This window comes from Chiroxiphia lanceolata, chromosome 20 (genome assembly GCF_009829145.1).
Source record: "Chiroxiphia lanceolata isolate bChiLan1 chromosome 20, bChiLan1.pri, whole genome shotgun sequence".
NCBI lineage: Eukaryota > Metazoa > Chordata > Aves > Passeriformes > Pipridae > Chiroxiphia > Chiroxiphia lanceolata.
In genome coordinates this window covers 7,714,298-7,738,341 of record NC_045656.1, presented here as the reverse complement: position 1 = coordinate 7,738,341, position 24,044 = coordinate 7,714,298, and the positions used below count along the sequence as shown (strand labels likewise).

Here is a 24,044-nt window from a genome sequence, read left to right as displayed (position 1 = left end):
ATGTCCCTTCTGGCACACCAAGACCCCACGGTCCCAAGGACAGGCTCAAGCTGCCCTGGCTCTCAGCACAGACCCAGCACAGTGGCATCATCCCATGTCCAGTCCTGTGTCATAGTGAGCTTGAGCAGCTCCTCAGCGACCACAGTGCCACGGGAAACACTGTCATCTCCAGCAAGGCAGAAATGCTACTGTCTCCAGCATGGCCCAGGAATAGCTGCTGACACAGAGCCCTCCCTGGTCATGGAAGCCCAGCCTGGCACATGGAGGAGCCCAGCGAGTGCCACGCTGCTTCCTCTGTGCCAGCCCTGCGGCTGCTGGGAACGGCAGCGGGGGGAGTGGAAGGAGGAGGAGGAAGGCTGCAGCTGCCCTGGGCTCCCATGGGACCCTACAGCAGGTCTGGACACCAAGATCACGAGACTGCAGCCAACCACTGCCAGCTCCAGCCCTGCTGCTCCAGATCCTCTGTGCACATCCACAGCACCAGATCCCCCTGCACCCACCACAGTCAACACCAACCCAACACCACCTGTCCCAGGGGCTTTCATCCCTTCTCCCCACACATCCTCAAAAGGGCGAAGCCCTTTGCCCCCCAACCATGTCAGGAAGCCGTGGGCCTCCCTGCTCTGCAACACGATTTTAACTGCAAACCACCACACACGCCTTCCCCATCCCCATGCCCCAGGCCCCTCCGGCCCCAGTGGCCCTGGCAGCTCACATCTGGAAGGGCTTTAGCAGGGCTCTGAGAAAAACTAATAAAGCCAGGTTGGCTGCTGCCAGTGCTGCAGACCTACCCTGAGCACGTCACCCCCCCGCAGCCCTTCCCCCTGGACGGGCAGAATCATCCCCATCCAGCTCTCCACAGCGGCCAGCATGGCCCCAAATTCGGCTACTTCTGTTGGCCCCACCAGCCCAAGCTCCCTTGCAGCTGGGGTAGGCCCCTGAGCACCCCTGGGGCACTGTTTGTGGCCTGGCCCTGGTGCTCCTCTAACCTTTCCCCCGGCACTCTGCACAGCAGGCAGCCCACCACGCTGCCCAATCCCCAAGGGAAGCAAAGCCACGTCCAATGCTTTGTCTCTAGGTGTGGGAGGATGGATGGGAGCATCCACCCACAGAGCCAGAGGCAGCTCCTGCCCACACAGTGCTGGCAAACACCCCATCTCAGCTACCACCACCATCTCCTTCTCCTCCAAAGCGAGCTGCCTTGCTCCAGCATGATGAAGAGACATCCCAGGTCAGTGGGGAACTGCTGGGCTGGGAGCCCTGGGGAGCAGCCTCCGTGCCAGCGCTGTGCAGGATGAGGTGTCAGCTCCTCTAGGACGGGTCAGATGGCTTCAAACACCAGCCTACCCTTGGTGAAACACCTCAGCCAGCTCACCAGCACCTCTCAGGCCACTCCCTCCTGCATCTCAGGCACTCTCAGCCGTGGTGGTATCTGTGCCAAGCCAGCATCCACTGCAGTGCTGCTCTCATCCGTGGTGAGGTGAAACAACCCTTGCTCCTGGCACAAGGATTGCTATCATTTTGGTTTCCCAAATTATCCAAAGATGTTTCCTTGTAGGACAAGGCCCCAGGTTGAGGAGGAACAGGTGGCAGCGTGGCAGGCAATGAACATCCCGACAGCTCAGCAGCACTTGGTGTGTCCTGGGGAGGTTCCAGTGGCAGAGGGACCCGTGGTCCTGCTGGTGCTGACCCCACTGCCTGCTGCTTGTCTTGTGCATGGGGCAACTATGGACTTGAGGGGATGAGGTCACATCTTGGAATTCTGTCCTCAAGACACCTCCAGGCTGTGGCACCGTGGATACAGTTCCTACGTGGGCAGTGGCAGCCAGACAGACTCAGGCAGTGCGGGTCCCAGAGCTCCCAGGTAAGGAACTGGGAGGGCTCCAAGCCCTCATGGTGGCTTTTCCAGGGCCCCAAGTGCCAGGCTGCTGCAGCAGGCAAGGGCTGCCAGGTGGGCATGTCCCTTCCTCACACCTCACGCCCATGAGGTCACCCAACTGTCAGCCTGGGGTGAAGCAATCGGAAGCAAACTGTGACTTCAGTGAGCCAGGTCATCTCTGCCACAAGCCCTGGGGAGCAGGATCCCAAGGAGCTGCTACAGCCAGCATTGCTTCCCATCAGCGCTGCATCTATGAACACCCAGGGACACCCTGGCTCCAGCAAGCATTTCCTCCACCAGACCTCCAGACCAGCAGCTCCCTCCTCAGGGAACAGACAGTTTCTGAGCCTACTGGTTGCTGTGGGCAGAGCAGCCCCCCACCAGCAAAGGCTGCCAGTGGCAAAGCACAGCCTCCCAAAAAGCAGCGATTCACAGCCCCATCTGAGAGCGACCTGAGAAGCAGCACATCGGGACCACGCCGGGGTCACATCCTGCTCTGCAGCCCCAGCGCTCCCGGGCAGCAGCCAGCAGGGAAGCTGGCGGGCACAATGGGGACGTGTGGGGTTGAGAAACTAAACCCCTTCTTGTTTTGACCCAGCAACAGCCGCGGCAGCCCCCGGGGCAGCCTCCCCACACAGGCCCTCGCTGCCCTTAATCCCTCTGCGGGAGCAGCGGCACAGAATCGAGGTTAATGCCGCTGCGTCACAGGCGGCCCCGCTGCTGCCAAACCGAACCCCCACGGGCCCAGGCAGCTCCTGCCCGTGGTCACAGCTGAGACCCGGGCCAGCATCTCCCTGCACAGGGGGACCCCACGCAGGGAAATCCCCAGGGGTTCCCACGGGGCTTTTGGGACAGCCTGTGAGGGTGCTGTCCCCCTCCCCTGCCCATCCCTGTCCTCCCACAAAGACGGACAACACTGGCTGATGTGGCTGCGACACAGCTGCGAGCTGAGGGAAGCCTGGATGGACCAGGAGGAGGGTTTGCAAATCAAGGAAGAGGGGATACACAGGCACCGGGTGCTGTAGCACCCCAAGAGCCCACCCCTGGTCAGCCCACAAGCATCTCTACCTCCTGGGCAAGCCCCGGGGCTGAGCAGTGGGACTCCCTGCCCGTCCTCTGCAGGACCCCTCTGTGTAAACAGCTCAGCCCTCCCAGCTCCCCAGCACACAGAGGGACAGGGAAGGAGGAAAACAAGCACCTCACAGGCTGCCAGCTGCATCTAAGAGCTCCCAAAGCACCCAAACAGCTCCATCCACGGACCACACAGCACTCACTCTCCCTACAAGCCCCCATGGCAGAGCCCTCACCCACAAACTACCCACCAAAAATCCATGCACAGCAGAGCCCACAACACCCAGAGCCCACCGCGGTCCCCTCCAGCCATTTCCCCCTTCCCCCCCGAGAAGCACCTTCTGCCGGAGCAGTTGCTGCGCACTCTGCCCCAGAGGCGGGCGCCCGTGTTGGGGGGTCGCTTCCCCTCGGGCTCCTCCACGCCGCGCTCCGGCTGCTCGCCCACGGGGCCGGGACTGCCCTCCGGCTGAACCAGCACCTCCGTCATCGCGATTCGGCTCCGGGCAGGCGAGACGAGCGTGGCCGGGAAAGGGTGCCCGGGCGGGTTGGAGAGCCACCCGCATCACTTTTCTTGCTGCGGGGGGGGAGTCAGCGGGGGCCGGCGAGGGGAGCCCGGCTGGGCGGCGGGGGAGGCGAGAGGGCAGGGCTCATATTCAGGGTTGTGGCGCCAGGCTGTTCGAAGGCAGCTCGGCCAGCCCCAACAAGCCTCCCTACCCCTGCGAGAGGAAGTGACTCCAAGGCAGCCCCCCCCCCCCCCCCCCACCGGCAGGCCCCCACGCGTTTAACTTCTCGCCCTGCCGCCCCGCCGCCCCCCCCCCGCTCGGAAGGCTGGGGGGGCTGACTGGGCTCCCCGCCGCCGTTATCCGTCGTTATCCGCTGTTATCCCTTCCCTGTTATCCGCTTCGCAGCGCCAGCGGCAGTCGCGGCCCCGGAGGCATCGCCGCTGGTGGCTGCAGCATTCCCGGCTCCGAGAAGGAGCCAGGCTGGCTCTCCTGCTCCCAGTAAGTGGCACAGGGATGGGACTTTTGGGGTCTCCTGTCAGGCCTAGGGATAGGTGGGGACCCACCATGGCTCTCAGAGTACCCTGGCCCTTGTCAGCCCCACTGCCAGGGGGTGATGTGGGCAGGGGGATGGAAGCCCTGAAGAGTCCCTGCCTGCTGCTTCTCCTGATAGGCAGGAACATGGGGAGGTGCAGTCTTGGGGGGGGACTCGCACTGCCCCTCAGTTCATCCCTCAGCAGCCCCAGGAGTCCATATGGGTCACCCCATGGATCCCTGCAGGTCTGGGGAGCCCCAACACCACAAATCTCCCCCTCCAGAGCCTCCGCCAGTGACAGACAGACGGACAGGCAGCAATTCCCTGAGGGTACAGCAGGCACCGTGCCCATGACAACACAGACTCTGCTCCAACAGCCACATCCCCCTGTGCATCAAACGGGCTGAGAAAAGCGCTGCCCCATCACCCTGAGACCTTCCCTTCACGCACCCATTGCCCACCTCCTCACACGTCCCAGCCTCTCTCCTCTGCAATATGGGCACAAGCACTCACAGCCTGCTTTGCCCACCCCAACATCCGTCTGCCACCCTGCCACAGCACCACACACCCCTGCCAGCACCCACCAGACACAGCCCAGCTGCTGGGAGCAACTGGGACAACTCAGAGCAAGGCCGAGCCCTGCAGCACAGGGGACACAAGCCCCCCACGGCAGCTCTGCCTCGACCACAGCATGTTCCAACCTTAGAAACCCCAAACAAAACAGGGTTAACAACAACTAAGCAGGGTTAATGCCAACCAGGAGTCATGCCTTTCCACCCTACAGCCAGTGGCACAGCACGGGTGCCCACCCTCCACCAGCAACAGGAACAAGGCTCAGGTAGGGGTCCAAGGCTCACCACACTGCAGACCCCTCAGGGCTCATTGCCAGGATGCTTGAGAGGAGGTTGGTGTCAACCTCAGCCACTCCATGGACCCAGCCACGTCCTCTGTGTTGGCAGGACCTGACTCCCACCCATGGCATCTCTGCAGCCTTGGGAGACCCCCACTGCCCACACAGAGGGGCTGCAGCAACCCCCTCACACACTGACCCACTCCCACCAGTCCATGGTGCTGATAAGCTGCTTTTGTGACCAACCCATGTGCCTGCATGGCCAGATTAGAGCTGGGCAGTGGGTACAGGGCTGGCTGCTGGGGGGGGTGCAGCCATCCTGGCAACCCTCAAAACACCACAGACCTTTGCCAAGCTCCTGATGCCAGTGCTGGTATTTGGAACCAGCAGCAGCTCATGATGAGCCCAGAGACCAGACAGGGTAAGGACCACCCAGGGCAGCACCTCTACCTGAACAGCTCAGGGAGAGGGCAGGGGTCAGCACTGGGGTTTGGCCACAGCCCACAGACCCAGTAGTGCTGCCCATTCTGCTCGTAGCTGTCCTGCCCTGCCACCCACTCCACCCCTGAGGCAGAGACCAAGCTGTGGCTCTGGGTGACAGCAGGACAGCCCCAACCCTGAGACTGCTCCATTCAGCCAGGCCCTCCTCGGGATAAGCAGCCCCAGGGCCCTCTCTCTCCCTTCCTTCCCCCACGACTTCTGCACAGCGGTACGAGCTGTGCTGTCCCTGGCCCGACCCCCGCATCTCCCAGCATGACTCATGTTTGTTGATCCAGGCTATTTCCGAGAGCACAGCTGGACTGATCCCCGTGGGACATCGAGCCCCTTCCCTGCCCCAGCCCTCCTGCTTGGCCCAGTGCCACCCCCATGCCACTTGTTTCCCAGAGGGGGGGCAACAGATGGGTGATTTCAGGTAAGAACAAGCTGCTGGTGAAGCCAAGCCCCCATCTCCCACCCTGCTGGTGCTGTCCCCCACAGCACCCCCTTCCCAGCAGTTTCCATGCTGCTTCCCCACTCCCCTGGGACCTACCCTCAGTTGCTTTCCCACGGCAGGCAGCCACACTGGGCCCTTTGAAGTGGCCTGGGGTTGAGGGCTGTGTCCCAAGCTTGACACTGTCCCCAGCACAGCTGGGAAGGCAGCCAGCCCGGTGGTCCCCACCAGGAAAACACAGGGGCACCCCCATCCCAAACCATCCTCTGCTGCCCTGGGCGTCCCTGCAGCCTGGCCAAGGTGAGTGCTGGGGGAATGAGGGCTCTGGGGGCTGCCTGGCCCTCACTCCATCCTCCCAGACCTGCTCACCTGGGAGCATCTCAGGGCAGCCCAGGCCTCCATCCTTCCCTGCCTGGCAACCACCAATCAGAAGCAGCTCAGTCGTTGCCCTGGAAACCCCCGTTGCTATAACAGCAGCTGATGGAGGCACAGGGAAGGCAGATGGTGGCAGAGGGGGACAAGGGAGGGATGGGGGGCTGCACGCTCAAAGCCCTCTCTGGGGCAGCTGCCAACCCCCTCTCCACAGCCCCCCAGGACCACAGCACAGGAGGCAGTGGAACAGAAACACTTGAGCCCAGCTGGGACTGGATGCACATCTTGGGGGCAGGTCTGGCTTTGCCACCTCTGCAGGATCCCTTCTCATTTTGCTCAACCTCTCCTGCAACCACTGTGCCCCGGACCTTCAATCCTACAATCCCTGTACCCCATTCCCAAAAGCAGAGCTGCCTGTCCATGCTGCCAGGCATAACTCTCTCATCCCAGGCATAACTCTCTCATCCCAGGCATAACTCCAGAGCAGTCCTCCCAGCTCCGGTGCCTGGCCTCAAGAGGTTCACTGCTGGGTGAGAAAATGCCTCAAAAGCCCCAGCACATACCTGGATCTGCCCTTTGCCCATGATCTTGTCCACGATTTCGTTGTTGTCCTTGTTGAGTTTGGTCTTGTCGTAGCACTTCTCGTAGCAGAGGATGCGCAGGGACTGGGAGCCCTCCAGCTCGATCTCAAACTCCTGGGGTGCAGAGTGAGGGTGGCTCAACCCCAGCACCCCAGAGCAGCTCCAAACTGGGGCTGAAGGGAAATGGGGAGTGCAATCCCCTGCCTGCATCCCCCACCCTCCTCACCTCGTTCCACTGCGGCTCCGTGGTGTCCCGGAAAACCCTGGTCTTGGCTTTGCTGACAAAGTAGCCGAAGGAGTCCACCTCCAGCGTGCAGTAAAGGTCTGGGGGAGCAGACACGCTCAGCACCTGAGAAACACCCCCACCAGCTCCCCGGGGACCACAGAGCGGGGCCCGTGCTGGACCCCAACTCTTCCGATCACACCGGCCCCTCGGAGCAGGGAGGGCACCCACACTTACTGGCAGACTGCTTGAAGCCCTTGGCAGAGTGGACAATGACTGCAGGAACCCGTAGAGCCCGGGGGACTCATCATCTATGATGGGAGGGCAGAGGCTGTGTCAGGGCTCAGCTGACACCTCGTGTGCCCCAGGGCTGTCCCCAAGGCAGCCTTGGCCACAGGAAGTACTGGGTACCTGCAGTGACATCCAAATGTCCCCAACCCCCTTGAAGGCTGTCCCTAAGTTCTGTATTCCCTGCTGACATCCCAAGCTCTCCTGCTGCTGGACAGCCCTGGGGGAGGTTCCCAGTAGTGCTGGCTGGGTCTCACCCTGGGGACACTCTGGTCTTGCCCAGCCCACTGGGGTTCTGGAGAGACCCCAAAAGCAGCCTCGTGCTGCAGCTGGGATGGCTCTGCCTGGGAACCCGACTCTGCTCCAGCAGTGCCACCTGGTGGGAAGCTGTCCCCTGCACACCACGGTCCCCAGCAGGACCCAGTGGATACTCACCATCCTTGTTGCTGGTGACTGGGATGTTGTGGACAGTGCGTAGCTTGAAGCAGGATCCTGTGAGCACCTGGAGCTCCACTGAGCTCAGGACAAAGGCCTGGAGGTCTGTGAGAGGACAGGAGAGGAGCTTCAGAGGGATACAGCCAGCGTTGGCCATGGGAACTGGTAAGCAGCAGGCTGGGATCCTGTGGGACCTCCCTGTGGCCCCTGGTGGAGCCAGGAACCCCATGAAGGCCTCAGCAGCCCCAAATTTACCCTTTTTCTGCAGTTTCTGGATGGCCTCCCTCCACTCAGACCGCTCGTAGTCGGAGGACAGCAGGAAGAGTAGCTCTGTAAGAGACGGGGGATGTGTCAGTCTGTGTGCAGGCAGGGCTGAGCCCGGCCCCCAGCCCACCCTCCTCACCTTCCCGTTGCGGTTGTGGATGCGGAAGGGGATGGCGGCGAGTTGAGGAGCAGCCAGAATTCGTTCTCAAACATCTTCTTCTTGAGGCGCTCGATGGCCCGGCTCTGCCCCTTGTTGGCCTTCTGCAGACAGGGAGCAGAGAGAAGCTTTCACAGGTGCCCCTGGTCCCCGTGTCCCATCCCTGACCCCAAGGAAGGCACCCACCCCAGCAGCAGCTCCCACCCCTCTCTCCCTCCTTCTGCACCTCGCTCTTGATGGCTGAGATCTTCATCTTCATGTCCTCCAGCTCGTGGTCAGGGATGACGTGGACCTGCGGGCAGTGCTCCGACTCCTCTGGCGAGGGGAACACCAGGTCGGCCAGGGGCACGTACCACTTGCAGTCATACTGCTGCTGCTCCTGTGGACAGGGCACGGATACTGACCGATGCCTGACCCCCTCCCTGGCACATCCTCCAGCCCACTGGGGGACAGATTGTGACACATTCCCCCTGTGCCCAGCACCCTCCTTACCCCACCGCCGTCTTCTTCAGCTTGGCACAGAGCAGCACGTCGGTGAAGAGGAAGACGTGCCGCAGCTTCCGCGAGCCCTCCGACAGCTCCACCAAGAAGCCATCCTTGACAAGCTGCCGGGTCTGTGGGGCAGTGGGGCTGCTCTGAGAGCAGGCAGGGAGCAAAGGGCAACCAACTGTGCGAGTGGGTGCTCATGTCCCTCTCTGCGGCTCAGCCACCAGGAGTATGGGAAGGTCTGTGTCCTCTGGGTGCTATTTTGAGTCAATAGGGTGCCAGCAAGCAGCAAGGACCAGGTAGAGCCCTAACACTGTACCCAGAACTGCTCTGGGGGTTTAGAGGAACCCCTCCATCTCCTGGCCAAGCACCATGGAGCTCCTCAGGGTGGAGACACCAGCCAGGGGCTGGCAGAGGGCTCAGCTCTCACCCTGTGCCCTGCCACTGCCCACCCCACTGGCTCACCTCGCCCTTGGGGGTGGTGACTGCTGTCCTCCGGGGATCAATGTCCTCATTGATGCTGGACAGGAAGTTCTGAGAGATGCGGAGGGCGTCCTGGAGCAGTGGGTAGTCAGGGTGGTTGGCTGGGGTGTGCTTGAGGAGGTCCTGGAAGGGGATAGGCACAGATGAGCAGCTGGAGAGCACCCACCCTGGCGAACCCCCATCAGCACTCCCCATGGCTGCAGGTCCCCCGGAGCAACAGAGACAGAGCCTCCCACACACCCCTACCCCAGGACTGGTGTCACACTCACGTGCGGACTAGGTGCTCCGCTTCACCGTCGACCCGTCATGGTTTTACAGCATGCTGAGGGGAGAAAGGTGTCAACAGCCACCCCTCCTGGAGCCCTGACCCCTGGCCCCTCTCCCACCCTGGTCTGCACAGAGCCCTGGGTGAGCATCTGGGATCCATTCTGCAGAGAGCCAGTAGCAGAAGGACCATCATGTCACTGCCAGGGGCAGGGTGAGCCACCAGTGCCACAGCCCCCCGCTCCCTGCTGCACTGAGGGCATGGGGAACCACGGCCAGGCTGGTGTGTGGTCACAGCCACGGTGACACCACTCCACCTTGACTGCTGGATGGGATGTCCCACCACAACTGTGTCAGCACATCCCCCACGCCACCATGGCAAAGGACCCCCCCGTGCGTGGTGCACCAACACTGCCGGTGGCTGTGGAGCGGAAGAGCTGCTCGTCACCCACAGCAGCTTTTTCAGTTTCCCTTTTGGCTTGGCAGTGGGTCCTGTCCCTGCTCTGCCCACTCTGCCAACCCATGGGACACCCTGTACCCACCACCCCAGCCAGCCCTGGGTGCCAGGAAAACCCCCACCTACAGAGAATGCCTGGGCCAAGGCATCATCCCAATGCCACTGCCCTGTGTCCCCTCCCCACAGCCTCCCATGACTGCATGTGAGGCTCCATCTGGGGCAGGGCAGCAGAGCTGCCTCAAACATGGGGCACAGACACCCCCTTTCTCCTGCCATTCAACCTCCCAGCAGAAACTAGCCCTAGAGCTTTTCAGAGGCACATTTCACTGGACAGCCAGACCCTCCTTCTCCTCCCTGACTCTTTGGGCAGGCAAAGGCACAGAGCCCACTCACAGTGCTGCTCCCCATGCCTGGCCACTGATGTGTCTCCTCGGGCTGGTTCCAGACAGGCCAATGCCTCTGGGTTTTCCCTTCACTTTGGAGCACTTCCCCAAACTGCCAGTGCCAAGAGGGGCCAAGTTTCGAGCCGTGGGAGAGGAAGAAAAGCTGCCACCTCCTCACCCTGTGCTGAGTTGTGGGGGGCTCCCATCCCCTTTACACCGAGGTGCTGCCTTGTGATGCCCAGTCCTGAGAGGGACCCCCATCCTGGTGAACTGAGGGGCTCTGCTCAGGAGGTGAGGATGTCAGCCTGGACCCTAAACAGAGGCTGCATCCCCCACAACTCCGTGCCAGCAGGCAAAGCCAGAGCCCCACTCCCTGCAACAGCCAGCAATCCTGCTCAGGGATAGAGGGGACAGGCAGGGCATCCCCCCCCTTTCCACCACCCTACACCCACGGTAGGATGGACCCTCGCGCTGCCATCGCTACAGGCACACTCAGAGCACTGGGGGCACTGGGAGGGGCTGTCCCGGCTCAACGGAGAGCCGACACGTCCCACCAGCCTGGACCCAGACACGGCAGCAGCAGGCGGGGATGCCCGGTGCCTCTCCTCCCAGCCACGGAGAGACGGACATTCCAGCCCCACGACGCTCACAGCCTCCGGCAGGCAAATGGGGACCCCTCCCTGTCCCCATCCGCGCGGCACAGCTCAGGCAAGGGGGGATCCCCCAGCCCAGGATCCCCCGCCCATCCAAGCTCCTCCATCCCGCTGCCGGCACGAGCCCCTGCCCGGCGGGCACGGCGAGCGCGTGGCCGCGTGTGCCGGAGCCAAGATGATTCAATCCAGCCTGGAACAAAGACGCTCCCAACTTCAGGCTGCAGACACGACGCAGCCTCCAGCCCCCCGCCCCGGGCGGCACAGCCACCCCGGCCAGCATCCCCGCAGCATCGCTCCCCAGCGGCACCCCCAATTCGGAGCCGCCCCCCTCGCCTCACCATAGGTGCAGTTACAGCAGAGCCGACAATGACGAGGATTTCCATGGCAGCCCCGTCTCCGCGCAGCCATCGCTGCCGCCCCGCAGCTCAGCCCGGCTGCGACACAGCATCGGCCCCTCCGCACGGCTCTGGGCACGGCCGGCGGGCGGGAGGAGGGGTGGGCAGGGGGTGGGGGGCTGCTGCACACGCCCACAGCATCCTAAAGAGCTGCGACACCCCCCCCCCCGCCTCCGCTTTCTTCGCACACGGGCACACAAAGGGCTCCGCTCACGGAGCCGCTCGGTAATTCCCGCTCGGTAATTCCTGCTCGCTAATTCATCCCCGCCTCCCTCCCGCGGGCGGACAAAAGGCTGCGTCCCCCTCCCCGCGCCCGTACCCTCCATGGTGACGGACGTGTGGCTCTCCTTCGAGTCCTTGGGGCCCTTCACCTTCAGCTCCTAGGAAGGAAAGGGCCATCAGTGCAGCCCGCAGGGGCTGGGGGTGGGGGAAGGTCATTGCTCAAGATCATGGGGTCCCCCCAACCCTTTCTGCACCCTGATATCTCCCCCCGCCCCAGCCTGGCCACACTGGGGGCCACACGTGGGTGCTGGGTGGAGGTGTGGGCTGTACAGGATGCTGCCTGGCTGGGAGCAGCTCTGGCTGGTGCCCAGCAGTTGGGACGTGGTGATGATCCCACTTAGATGAACAGCTTGCTGTGGAGGGGCTGGAAAGAGCAGGGAGCCGTTGCAGCCACAGAGCTCTCTGTTTCTATAGGGGAGCCAGGCACAGAGCTGCAGCCAGCAGGAGACAGGAGATGAGCCACAGGTGCCCAGCACCCACGGTCACTGGATGGGGTGAGCTGGTGCAGGCTGCCCTGGCACCCCTGACATGGTGACAACGAGGGCTGAGCCCAACCTGAGCTTGCACAAGGTGAGGGACAAACTCCTGCAACACGCAGAGATCACAAGCCCCCAGCAGGGCCACCGATGGCTCAGCCCTCGGGGACAGCCACTGGGAGCCCCCAGGGCAGGGAGAACATCTCCACAGGGCAGTCGCAGTCAGCTCAGCCACAGGGACAACATTCTCTGCCCTGTGCTGGGACAGCCTGGGAAACACCCTTGTCCCACTGGCACAGCCCTATCCCAGCTTACCTCAGAGATCTTCTGGAACTGGTAGTTGCTCTGGCTGCACTTCTCTGCCGTTTCCAGGGCAATTTTGTAGTTATCCACAAAGGCCTTGTAGACGCCCAGCTGGCTGGCCTGTGGGGAGCAGGGGTTAGCTGGGCACCCAGCAGGATGCTGAAGCCCCCCTGCAGCACAAGGAGCCTGGCAGCCCCTGAGGGCACTCTGGGCAGAGTTGTCCCCTCCTGGCAGGACACTGCCACACCACAGCCATCTGGGCAGCCACCATTTGGCTCTGCGGGAAAGCTCTTGCCCAGGGCAGGACGGTGGGGCCCCTGTCCAGTCCTGTGCCCCCACAAAGCTCCAAAATCCAACAGAGAGATAACAAGTGCCTAGAGAGTGGAATCTGAAGCCACAACCACTTTCTAGTGCCCTTCAACCCACCCTCTCCTCCTCCTCTCCCCAGCATGGCCACAGCACCCATGGGCACAGCCCATGCTCCCACTGTACATCCAAAGCAGCAGCAGGACCCAGCCCTCCTCTTCCAAGTGGAGCAAGACCTGAGGAAGGTGCATACCAGCTTCTGGAAGAGGTGGCCCATGGTGACGTTGCTGTCCCACTGCTGCACCTTTGGGCACAGGCTGTCATAGAACTCCTTGTGGATCTCATAGATGTCCTGGATCTTGTAGAAAATCGTCTCGATCTGCTGCAGGGTGAGGACAGGCTGCGACGTGGTGGCCGTGGCCTTCAGTGGCTTCATGGGCTGCCGAAGGAGAAGGGAGAGCATTTGAGATGAGGGCTGGGAGGGGAACACTGGGGACGAGGAGGATCTGAGTCAGCAGCAAGGGCTGCCCAGGACAGGTCCCAGCCAGCAGCTGCACCAAGGGGTACTCTGGGCTTGTGCATCCCCCCAGACTTCCCCGTGGTGGTGACCCCGCATTGTGCAGCCATTTCTCGGCCACGAAGGTCAGTGAGTCCACAAGAGGAAGCAGGGCTATAAATACCTCCCCAATGGGCAGCGGGGAAGGCAAGATGGGGCAGCCAGGCCAGCAAGGCTGGCTCCAGTGTGGCTCCTGAAGCTTTGCCCCCACCCAGACAGCACCCAGGCCAGACCTGCCTGGGGAAAGCTGTCCAGGAAGAAATTACTCCATCCATCCATCCACCCAGGCCTGCTGGGGACCATCCCTGGAGGGGCTGTCCAGTCTGGGGGCTGTGCTCACCAACAAGAGGGCCTCCAGCTGGTTGATGTAGATCTCCTCACTGGCCAGGAAACCCGAGAGCACCAGCTTCCGCATCTCCAGGCCTTTGCCAGCCTCTCGCTCACCCATATGGAACCACAGCAAGGAGCCTGGCTGAGCCAGCAAGTGGCACAGGAAGAGATAGACACCCCATCCACCAACCCATCCCTGGCATCCCACGTGGGCACATGTCCCTGCCAGTGCTGGGAAAGCTCTGTGGAAAGGCCCGGGCATGTGCCTGAGGGGCAGCAGAGCCCAGCTGGAGCCAGCTGGGAAGCCACGAGCTGTGCTGGCTTCTCTCCCCTCCCTGCTCCTGGCTGGCCAGGAGCCCGGCACGGCTGGCAGCGCTCCAGGATGGCGCACAGCATGGCAGGACTCTCCAGGGCAGAGTCCAGAGAAGCCCAGTGAAATCATGCTTGGCGTGGATGGTGCTGCCACGTGATCCGGCACCACCCTTTCCCTCGGCTGAGGTTTTCCCAGGAAAGTGCCACCCAGCAGTCACTGCCTGATGGCACCGGGGCAGCTCCAGCACCCAGGTCTGCTGCACACTGATGCTCTGGTGGCATGACTCTCATGGCAGGGAGATGGCTGGGCTGGGGGGCTCTGTGACCCTCAGCGAGGCTCTCCCCTATTTCCAGACATGGGTGCCCCAGCCCCATGGACCATCCTGTCATGCTTTAGCCTCCCCCCCTTAAAATCACACTTGAGGACCAGGCTTCTGCCACCCAGACAGGAGCCAAGCACAGCCATGGGGGCATCAGTCACTCTGGGGCCATCAGCCATTCAGAATGGTCGGGGGGGGACATTGGTCCTGCCTCACCTCTGACCACACCAGCCCTGGCCGTTGTGCCAGGAGAGGTGACAGCTGCAAACCCCAGAGGGCACAGCCCGAGGTGGGCATGGCTGTGAAGCAGCACCTCCCTGTCCCATTCTTAGTGTCCATCGGCTGGCCCTGGGGGCTGCTGTGCCAACCATGGTGCCCAACCTGCCAGGCTGCACCATTAAGGCTGGGCCACAGTGACTGGTGCAGCAGGAGGGTGCACAGGGCAGCCACTTTTATTCACTGGGAGTTCGTGGGCTCTTTGCCACATATTAGTCACGGGCTCTTCCTGCTTCCCCCAGCCTGGGCCCTGCGCAGGAGCTCAAGAGATAAGGGGCCCACCCACGCCTGGGGCCCACAGCTCCCCACGAGGACGATGCCAACTGGACCCCCATGACCCAGAGGAGCAACCCTTAATCAGGGTCCTGTGACTGCCTCGTGCAGGAGACCCCAGGCAGAGCAGCGGCAGAGCCCTCCTCCAGCACCCAGGCACCCCTGGCAGGGTGGGTATGAGAAGGGTGCTGGGCTGCACCTGCCAGCACAGGGGTCGCCCCAGCTCCGGGCTTTGGGACTGTTTAGGCACTGCTGGTGGCTGCGTGGTGGGGCACAGTGTTAACCAGCCCCTTCCAGAGCACCCAGCTGAGCCACACAGCCCCTCCAGCAGCATGCGTGGCCCTACTTCCCCCTAGGAGGATGACTGGGTGGTAACCCCACTCTGAGCCCTTTGCACCCGATCCCTGGCACAGCCCTGCCCCGTGCCCCGGCCACAGGCAGTCCTGGGGTTGTGGTGGGGCTGCAGTGATGCTCCTGCTGCCCCCAAGCTCTGCCCTCCACCAGCACCCACCATATCGACCCAGGAGCTGCCCCGTCACCTGGGCATCACCAGCACCAGCAAGATGTCCCTTGTCCCCCCACCCCCTGCCCAGCACGGGAGCAGGGTGCCCCCGCCGCCCACCTTCTCTCCGGCCGAAAACGGAGACCCAGGGCTGGTGGGGGTTCCTGGCTCAGAGTCATCTTCATCCTCCAGTACTTTATCCAGGTACCCTATGGCCTCCTCTTCCTCCTCCATGGCCGGGCGGGCAGCGGGGGAGCAGAGGGGACCCCACAAAGCTCCGGGCAAAGGGGCTCACACGGCTGAGCTGTCCCAGTCTGACTCAGCTCTGGACGCCGGCCACCACCGCGGGATGAAAGGAACCATTATGGGATTCCCCGGTGCTCCCGCCTGCCCCGAGCTCCGGCCTTCGTCCGCGGCGTCCCGGCCGCTCCCGGGGCGGCTGCTCGGCCACCTCCGAGCGGCGGCAGCGGCACCTCCGGGCTCAGCAGCGGCGCGACCCGAGCGCCAGCCCGGCCGTCCGCCGGCCTCCGCTCGGCCCCGGGGGGCCGCCGGCGGTGGAGGGGCCGCTGCCCGGCGCTCCGAGCCTAGCCGGCCCCAGCTCCGCCCTGCTCGCTACAGGAAATGCATCTCTCTCGGCGCTGGAGGTGGGGCTGCTCCGCCGCCGGAGTGTGGTCAAGGCTGGGGCGCGCAGAGCAGCCGCCTTCCCCAACGCTGGCACAGCCTGGCGGGTCCAGCACGGGGAGGGGTCCCCTGCACCCTGCCAGGCCACTCGCCCGGCAATGCGAGAGCACCATCCCGCCTGCTGCGGCCCCTTGGATCCCTTCCTTGGGTCCCGGCAGAACTGGACCATGGGGACTGCCACCAGCGAGAAGTGACCTCGCAGGGCAGCAGCATCACCAGGTCCCATAGGGGGACCTGACTCTGCACCCCCAGAAAGCACCAGACCTCTCCCAGGCCAGAGGGGATGCGGGGCAGGGTCATGCAGCTGAGCCACCTGCCTTCCCACATATCTGCCCCACATTCCATAGGAATCAGCACTGGCACCTCCCTGCTGCTACAGCCTGACCACAACCCCTGGCCAGCTGGGACACGGGGACACGAGCAGCGGTGTGACACTTCTGAGGGACACTGTGGGCCTTGGCAAATGGGGCAAGATCAGGCTGGAGAAGGGGACACCAACACAAGAGCTATTTCAGCAGCTTTCCCCCTTGCTCCTCAGAAGCAAAAGGGGAACCTGTGGCCGCATGTGCTCTGCCCACAGGAGCCATCTCTCCTGCTTGCACCCGCCTGAGCCTGGAACAAACTCCTGCTGTGAGAAGTGGGCAGGGATACAGACACAGGGACTTTCCAGAGCCTATGTCCAACCCTCTATCCATGACACAGCTCAGGCTTTGCCCAGACTTTGCTAAGAGGGAACTGTGCCAGGACAACATGACCCTGCCTGCCACAGCTGGGTCCCCAGAGTGGGGAATGGTCCCTGTCCAGGGAAATGCTACCCACAGTGCCAAACCCAGCAGCACCCAAGCAGGGGCTGGGGCAACACCCAACATCATTTCCATGGCGCTCATGTTTCCCAGGTGGGAGAGGGAGGGTCAAGACGTGTCTGCATCAGCAGTCACAGGCCTCAAACGTGGCCACAGCTGCCCCAGGAGCTTGCAAGATGAAATGCCCCACCAGAAACCTCCTCCAGCCCTCTCAAAGGCAGTCCTGCCTCACCAGAGAAGAGCAATGGAGTGAACCTGGCACTCTGTGCCACCAGCCACAGTGGGACCCCCATGAAACCCTGTGCCCCTGGCAGGGCTGGACACACAGGGACAGAATTTGGAGGGTGCTCTGCCAAACCCTGGCACAAGCAGCTCTAGAGATGGAGGCAGAGGCAGCACTGAGCTCCAGCGCTTCCAATCCTGTTAGTAACAACCAAGTCATCATCCCTGCCTATGCCCAGACCCACTGTGCCCCACCAGCCCCCAAGGTCACCCCTTTTCCAGCACCTCCCCTCCTGCTCCCCAGGGTCAGTCTCTGCTATCCCTGATGGTCCTGATGACAGAGCCCAGCACTCACAGACCCGGCACCGGAGTGTCAGGGCTGGGGCTCGAAGGGCTGTGCTGGAGGACAAGGAGCCCTAAGCCCGAGTTTGGAGCCAGCCCCGGGAGAGGGTCCCTCCCACAGCGGCGAAGGGCAGGACCCCCCTCTCCCTCCCCGGGGGCTGCCCGGAGCGCTGGGTGCCTGGAGGACGATGCTGCTCAGAGAGACTCAGGGGAGGAAGCCACACCTCTCCCTCTTTTGCCTCAGCATCCGGGTCAGGAGCTTAACTCTTTCCACGACAAAAAAAAAAAGCCCCTTAACTTTTCCCAGCCCGGGCAGCGGCAGCACCGAGGGATCCCCCAGCCTGGGGCCAGGCAGATGCTCCTCGCAACAGCCCCGCGAGGCCAAGGCCAAGGCCTGCCTGGACCCCGCAGCTCCCGGGCTTTATGGAAGCTTTTATTCTGGAAAAAATAAAATCCTTTTTTTCCCTTTGCAGCTCTTCAGGCATCCCTCCTGTGAAACACCCTGGGAAACCCAAGGGCTTCGCGGGGATGCGCTCGGAAGAGCAGGGGTTAAATCTAAGTTCTCCAGGAGGGAGGGGCACTTTGTGTCGTCGTCCCCCCCCCCCCCCGGGCTGGTGACTGAGTCCCCGAGTGCCGCTAGATGGAGCCGGCAGCCCGGCGGAGCGGCTGCGCCCCGTCCCAAGGGCTCCCGGAGCTGGACACACCGGGAACCTCCCGCTTCCAGCAGGCCCGGCTGGGCTCCAGCCCCGGGACCCCTCTCTCCGTCCATCGCGCGTCCTTCCAGCTCTGCCACCGGCGTGGCACGGCGGGGCAGGGACACAGCGTGTCCCACAGGCACGGCATCCCCGGAACTGCTGCTCCCCAAACGGTCAGCAGGTTTTAGGATACCAGGAATACTCCCTCGGGTCACAGCAGCACCAGACCAACACTGACACACCGAGCCGGACACCCGCATCCCCCAACTCACCCGCCCCGGTGCCCCGAGCACCTACCCCTGTGCCGAGGCCGTCGGTGGGTGTGGGCGAGACGCCGTCCCCGCTCTCCTGGCCGCGGGCGCTGAGCTGCGGGGACATGGTGGGCGACTCATCGATGTAGGGCATGGTTTCCGAGCCCTCTGGCAGCGCCTTGGGCTCCTCGTTGCCCTCGGCGTCGTACTCGTCCGCACCATAGTTGAAGTCTGACGGGGAAGAGAGGGTGGCCGTGAGCATCCAGGCACTGGCATGGCCGAGGGTCACCACAACCACCCCGGCCTGTGGTCACCTGCGGGCAGCTGACCCCGTGTCCCATACCCAGGGCCACGTACAGACACACATGCCCATACCCACAGCCCAGCCCAGCCGTGCTGTGTGCTCAGCCGAGCAGGCAGGGCATCACATATCACACGGAGCATCCCTGCCCCGCAGGCATCCTCTGCTCGACACACTTCCCTATATTTGAATAATTAACAGAACCGAGAGGCCGAGGGGCTCGTCTGTGCAGGGACAGCTGCTCTGCCAGACGCTCCAGCCCCATGCAAGCAGCTCTGCCCTCCCTGCCTGCCCGCTGGCCACTACCCCTGTGCCATCCCCGGGCAGGGATGGAGCTGGGCTGGCAGCCACAGCCGCCGTCCTCCCTGCTTCCCTGCGCCCACACTCCTCGGAGCGTGGGAATGGGTGCCAGGACGCCTGGATCTGCAGCACGGAGGACAGAGCCACCCCCCTGGAAGAAGGGGAATGGTGGCAGCTCCACAGTGGGTGGGCAGCTCAGCTCATGATGGGGGACCAAAGGGGGCTGCTTTTCCCAGCACAGGATGAGGCCCCCAACACACCAGGACACCACCCATTTTTGGATGCCCTACACTGACCCACAACCCCACCACCACCCACACACAGACCAGGGGAAGCCAATTTGGGGAGCCAGAGCCCCAAGGGGTAGTGGGGGGACTCCAGGGTCTGCAGTGGGTCCCTGGGGCGCAGCAGGGGACCGGGGTACATCCTAACCTGTTACCATGGGAACGGCAGCGGCTCGGTGGCAGCGGGAAGAGGTGGCTGCAGCAGCCCCGAGATGCTGACAAAGGGGAGGGGGAAGGGAGCCCGGCTGCGGCAGGGGTGGCTGTGAGGTGCAGCCAGGACCCCCACCCTGAGCTGCAGCCAAGACCCCCTCAGCATCCCCCAAAGAGGCAGGGGATATGGCTCAGCTAACAAGACCCTGATCCCACAGCAGCCCCCAATCCCCTCCCATCCAGCAACCCCATGGATCTCTGGACCACACATCCCCACAGGTTTCCTGGGCACAGACAGCACGGAGACCCCAGCTAAGAGCCTGGCTGATAACCTGGCCAAAGGAGGGTGCATTGGGGCTGGAGCAGCCATCCCAGACCAAACCCCACACCGTTGCCACTTCATGCCCCCACGGCCCTGCCATCCTGGCCAAGGACTCCCCTGGCTCCCACCAACACTGCTCAGTGCATTAATATTGCATTCAGCTTCCTAGTGGAAGTGGATAAATCTTTAAATCAAAGAGTGTTGCAAAGCACTCAGGCCAGGAGCCCTGCCAGTGCCAGTAGGGAGGGATGGAGGTTCCCACCCTGCACCTGAGGGGGATGAAGGAGAGTCCTGACAGGGGCCAGATGCATCCCATCTCTGCCAGAACACCACAGCCCCTCTCAGCCCTTGCTTCATTAGCAATTAGCTGCTAATAATCATTAGCACATGGGGCCATCTCACCAGGCCACCACAGCCCAGGTTCAACCCAGGAGCTGACTACATGGGCAGAGGAGAGGAAGCCCATGATTCCTCAGCTTCCAGAGAAGCAGGATCCCTGGCTCTAACCTGTCCTGCCTCCTCATGGTGGGATGTCCTCAGTCTCTTCTGCCTTTGACAGGTGCCAGCTGTGGTGCTTTCAGCACCATCCAGGAGCACGGCAGCATGAGGTTCATTAGCAGTGGTGTCCCCCATGATGGCCACCTCTCCAGTACACCCACCCCACGCAGCTCCCCTGAGTCCCCTAAGCTGAGCACTGTCCCCAGGCTGGGGATGTCCTGGAGAATCCCAAACCTCTCACCCAAGTGCCCTTGCCCATCACGTGGGGCCAAGAGAGGAGCCAAGGTAGCAGAGAGGGGACAAAGCTGATGGTCCCCATCAGAAACACCAGCTCAGAGGCCACCAGGCTCCCCCGCCCTCCCTCCACCATGGCCAAGGTTCTGTGGCTCCAGGGTTAACCACGGGGCAGGCAACAGGGACACCCAGCGTGGCATCGGCACTGCGGGCGTCCTGGCAACCCAGGGGTGGTGGCTCAGCAGCCAGGTAACGAGAACACAGCGTTAATGAGGCAGCTGGGGACCCTGGGAGGTGACACCCACAGCAGTGCCGGGGAGAAGTTGGCATTGATGGCACAGAGGGGGAAGGGACTTGCCTGCGGGGACACAGCAATGACCCAGCTCTCCCACTGCTACCAGTTGGAGCAGATCTACATCCCAGTCCTAGACTAGAGCTGGGGATGAGAGCTACAGGCAGTGCCCCAAAGAGAGGGACTCTGCCTTGCCTGCAGGATGGAGAACAAAGCCATGTCCTCGTGACTCCAGCTGTGCCACCCGTGGCTGTGTATTATTTATGGGGCTCTCACCTGGGGAGCTCAGGAAGAGGAACCTCCCCAGCACTCCCAGAAGCCACTACAGGGAGGGAACCAAGCACCACCAAGCAGCCAGGATGGGCAAAGGGGACGTTGCTGGGTGAGGGGACACAGAGGGTCTGGCCCTGTGTCTCCCTGCCTGTGGGGTGCTCGTGCCACCCAGGCAGCCCAAACCCAGCACATCCCTCCCTCCTCCCCCACAGCTGCATTGCCCCTGCAGCCTGTTCCTGTGCTCGTGCCAAAACCCAGAGCTATTTTTGCTCCTGCTTTTTAGCAGCAGTGGAAATCCTCCTGCTCCACCCCAGGGATGGGGACCAAGGAGAGGGAGGCAGCCTGGACCAGGGGAGCCACTCTGGGGGGCAAAGACACCCCAACCTGAAACAGCCTTGTAACCCTCACCCTGCACACAGCCCTGGGGCGCTGAGCTGGATCCAACCCCACAGTGCACCAAGGGCTGACACCCATGGGATGCTGACACCCATCAGGGCAGGGCCCTGTGGACTGGTACATGGACACAGCAGGGTGACAGGGCCAGGAATGAATCCCCATGGGGGATTATTTTCCCCAGGAAATTGTTTCTCCTTCGCCACATCTTCCCAGGACTGACCCAGGCTAATGCCAGCACGATGGTCCCCAACAGGGAGCTCAGCCAACAGCAGCAGCCAGCTCCTGCCCAGCCCAGAGAGCAGCTCAAGGTGGCGTTTCCTTCACTTTCCAGCTGGACACGTGCTATTCCCTGACACCTCGGCAGTGCACCAGCACACCCCAATGCTCACCCATTCTATCCCATTTCCAGGAGAAGCCCAACATCCACAGGGAGCCTGGGAGATTTTGGGGAAGCGCCATGGTTTCCCTGTGCCTGGGTGAAAATTCACCATGACAACACAGATGCGTGAGCTGGCCTCGGACCTGCCTCCATGGGCCTCCTCCAAAGGGTGGCTCAACACAAACAGCACCTCCTCCACACCACCACTGCTTTGCCCAGTGTGATGAAGGCTGGACCCTGCCCTGCATCCCCCAAAACGTGGGCACCCCAAGCAGCCTCTCCCACGCCTTGGCAAGGGCAGCTGGAGGAGGATTTGGGATGGTAGAGCCGTGGCTTTGCAGAGATGCCGTGGCTGGGAAGGAGGGTGCAGTGGCTGGGGCTGGATGTGGTGCCCGGGCTCCAGCCCACACACCTGCACAGGCTGCACAGCCACGCCAGACCCCGGCACTGCCACAGCCTCTGGCTGTGGACATCAGAGGCTTTGGGCTGGAAAACTTGGGGAGGGGGCTCAGCCCTATGCAATGTGCCCCTCGGTGGCCCCTGCTCCCTCTAGGGCATGACAGATGCCAGATCCACGCATGGGCATGCTCCAGAGCATCCCACCTTCCCACGCACCCGCGCCAAACCTCGCTGCCCTGCAAGCACCAGGCTCCGAGCTCAACACTGCACCCCAAAACACACCCCCAGGGTGCCCACGCAGCTCAACGCTCCCCCAGAATGAACAACGGGGACCCCGTGACCAAGCCCCCTCATCCCCAAGCCATGTCCCTGGAACCCTCAGCCGCCGCTGCGACAGCTGCCGTGGGATCAGGACCGCCACTGCTCCGGGGTTCATTCCTCCCTGCTGCCCGTCCGTGGGACCGGGGGGATTCGCACCCCCCCGGCTGCTGCAGGACGCCCCCGGCCCCGCCGGCCGCCAGCCCCCGGGTACCGGCACCGCGTTGCCAGAGCATCCTCGGCACAGCGCCTCGGAGCTCGCTGAGAAAATCACGGCTGGGGGAGATGTGCCTTCCCACCACCACGGAGGGACGGGAATGGGACCTGGGGCAAAAAGCACCCACATCCCCAAGGACCCCTGTGGGCAGTGCCAGCTGTCAGGCTGCTGCAGCCCCCGTGAGCCCCACCGCGCCGGGGCCACCGTCACCGTCACCCATCCTGCTCGCAGCCCCCGGAGCGGGCAGCAGGTCCCCAGTCCCCAGAGCGTGGGGGATGCTGGACAGATTCCGGCCAGCGCCGTCCTGCCACTGGGGCACACGGGATGCTCACGGAAGGGAGCACAAGCCCCTGCCACTATAACCAGCCCCCTGCCTGGTCTCGGCCCAGCACGGGACCCCCAGCACAGCATCCCCGGCACAGCACCCCCGGCACAGCATCCCTGCCACAGCATCTCCGGCACACCATCCCTCACCAGCGCGACGCAGCGTTACACAACAGGTAGGGGGGACCCAGCCCGCCGCCCCCCTCGCCCACCCCGCAGCCCAGGCCACGTACTGCTGTAGAGGGTGTCGATCCAGGAGAGGCGAGGCAGGCCGCGGTGGCTCAGCGGCTCCATGCTCGGAGGGCTGTGCCGGCGCTCAGCCCCGCCAGCCCACTCTCATCGCACAACAAAGGCGGCGGGCGAGGGCGGGAGGCGGGGGGCCGCGGGCCCAGGCGGGGGCTGGATGGCAGAGCCGGCCACAGCCGCCTGCCCGGGCACACGGCCGCTCTTCTGCCAAGGGTGCCCAGGGAAGGAGGTGCCGCCTGGCAATGGAAGCGCGTCCCGCCTCCCGCCCCTGCCTTGCCGGGGGGAGCCGAGCTCCGCATCCCCCCCGCACGCAGCCACGCCGACCCTCCGCAGGGGTCTGGGGACCACGCAGGAGGAGGAGGAGGAGAGGATGTTGGTGGCACAGCGGCCTATGCAGCTGCTCCCCGGGCCACCCCAAGGAGAATGGGGGGAAGGGGGAGCTGGCTCCATCACCCCTTCTACCACGGTCTCATCTTCTTCCTATAACCTGGGGATACTGTGCCCACTTCCCAGAAAAGCCTCCCCAGCCCCCCAAGCCACAAAGGCTGAAGGACACAGGCTCCTCCTGGTCCCGCTCCCCCTGGTTCTGGGAACCAGGGCCTCCGGGTGCCGGGAGCAGCCCTGCCCCGTTCAGCCGGGGTCGGCAGAGCGGGACGTGGGCAGGCAGGGGTTAAACCGCCCTCCCCAGCCGCATGTAGCCAAAGGAAATACAAAGTGCCAGAGTCATCAACCCCAATATGTCAGGGCGCCAGCCAAGCGTTCAAGTGCAGAGACTGCCCTGGTTCAGCCTGTGCCCGCACCGCTGCCCCGGCCCAGAGGATTGGGCAGCATCCCCTGCCAGTGCCCTCAGCCGCATCCTGCCCGTGGGCTCAGTGTGAAGGGAAGGGCCTGGACCAGGCACTGGGGCCAGATGGGAACGGGGCAGGAGGGATAATGCTCTGTCAGGCACAAGGGCAAGGTAGAGCCATTGGAGC

General features: G+C 63.3%; 1 protein-coding gene across 1 annotated transcript in view; it reads right to left on the bottom strand.

The window, feature by feature from the left end:
• ABR (ABR activator of RhoGEF and GTPase) overlaps positions 1 to 24,044 on the bottom strand; it is a 39,283-nt gene that overhangs the window by 6,828 nt on the left and 8,411 nt on the right. Inside the window, 19 exon segments of the mRNA XM_032707869.1 lie at positions 6,702 to 6,833; positions 6,946 to 7,043; positions 7,180 to 7,221; positions 7,224 to 7,253; positions 7,666 to 7,770; positions 7,921 to 7,993; positions 8,069 to 8,103; positions 8,106 to 8,192; positions 8,303 to 8,459; positions 8,502 to 8,508; positions 8,579 to 8,700; positions 9,038 to 9,206; positions 9,350 to 9,377; positions 11,527 to 11,587; positions 12,281 to 12,388; positions 12,828 to 13,013; positions 13,471 to 13,569; positions 17,416 to 17,421; positions 18,184 to 18,368. Coding sequence (XP_032563760.1) covers positions 6,702 to 6,833; positions 6,946 to 7,043; positions 7,180 to 7,221; positions 7,224 to 7,253; positions 7,666 to 7,770; positions 7,921 to 7,993; positions 8,069 to 8,103; positions 8,106 to 8,192; positions 8,303 to 8,459; positions 8,502 to 8,508; positions 8,579 to 8,700; positions 9,038 to 9,206; positions 9,350 to 9,377; positions 11,527 to 11,587; positions 12,281 to 12,388; positions 12,828 to 13,013; positions 13,471 to 13,569; positions 17,416 to 17,421; positions 18,184 to 18,368 — 1,730 coding nt within the window.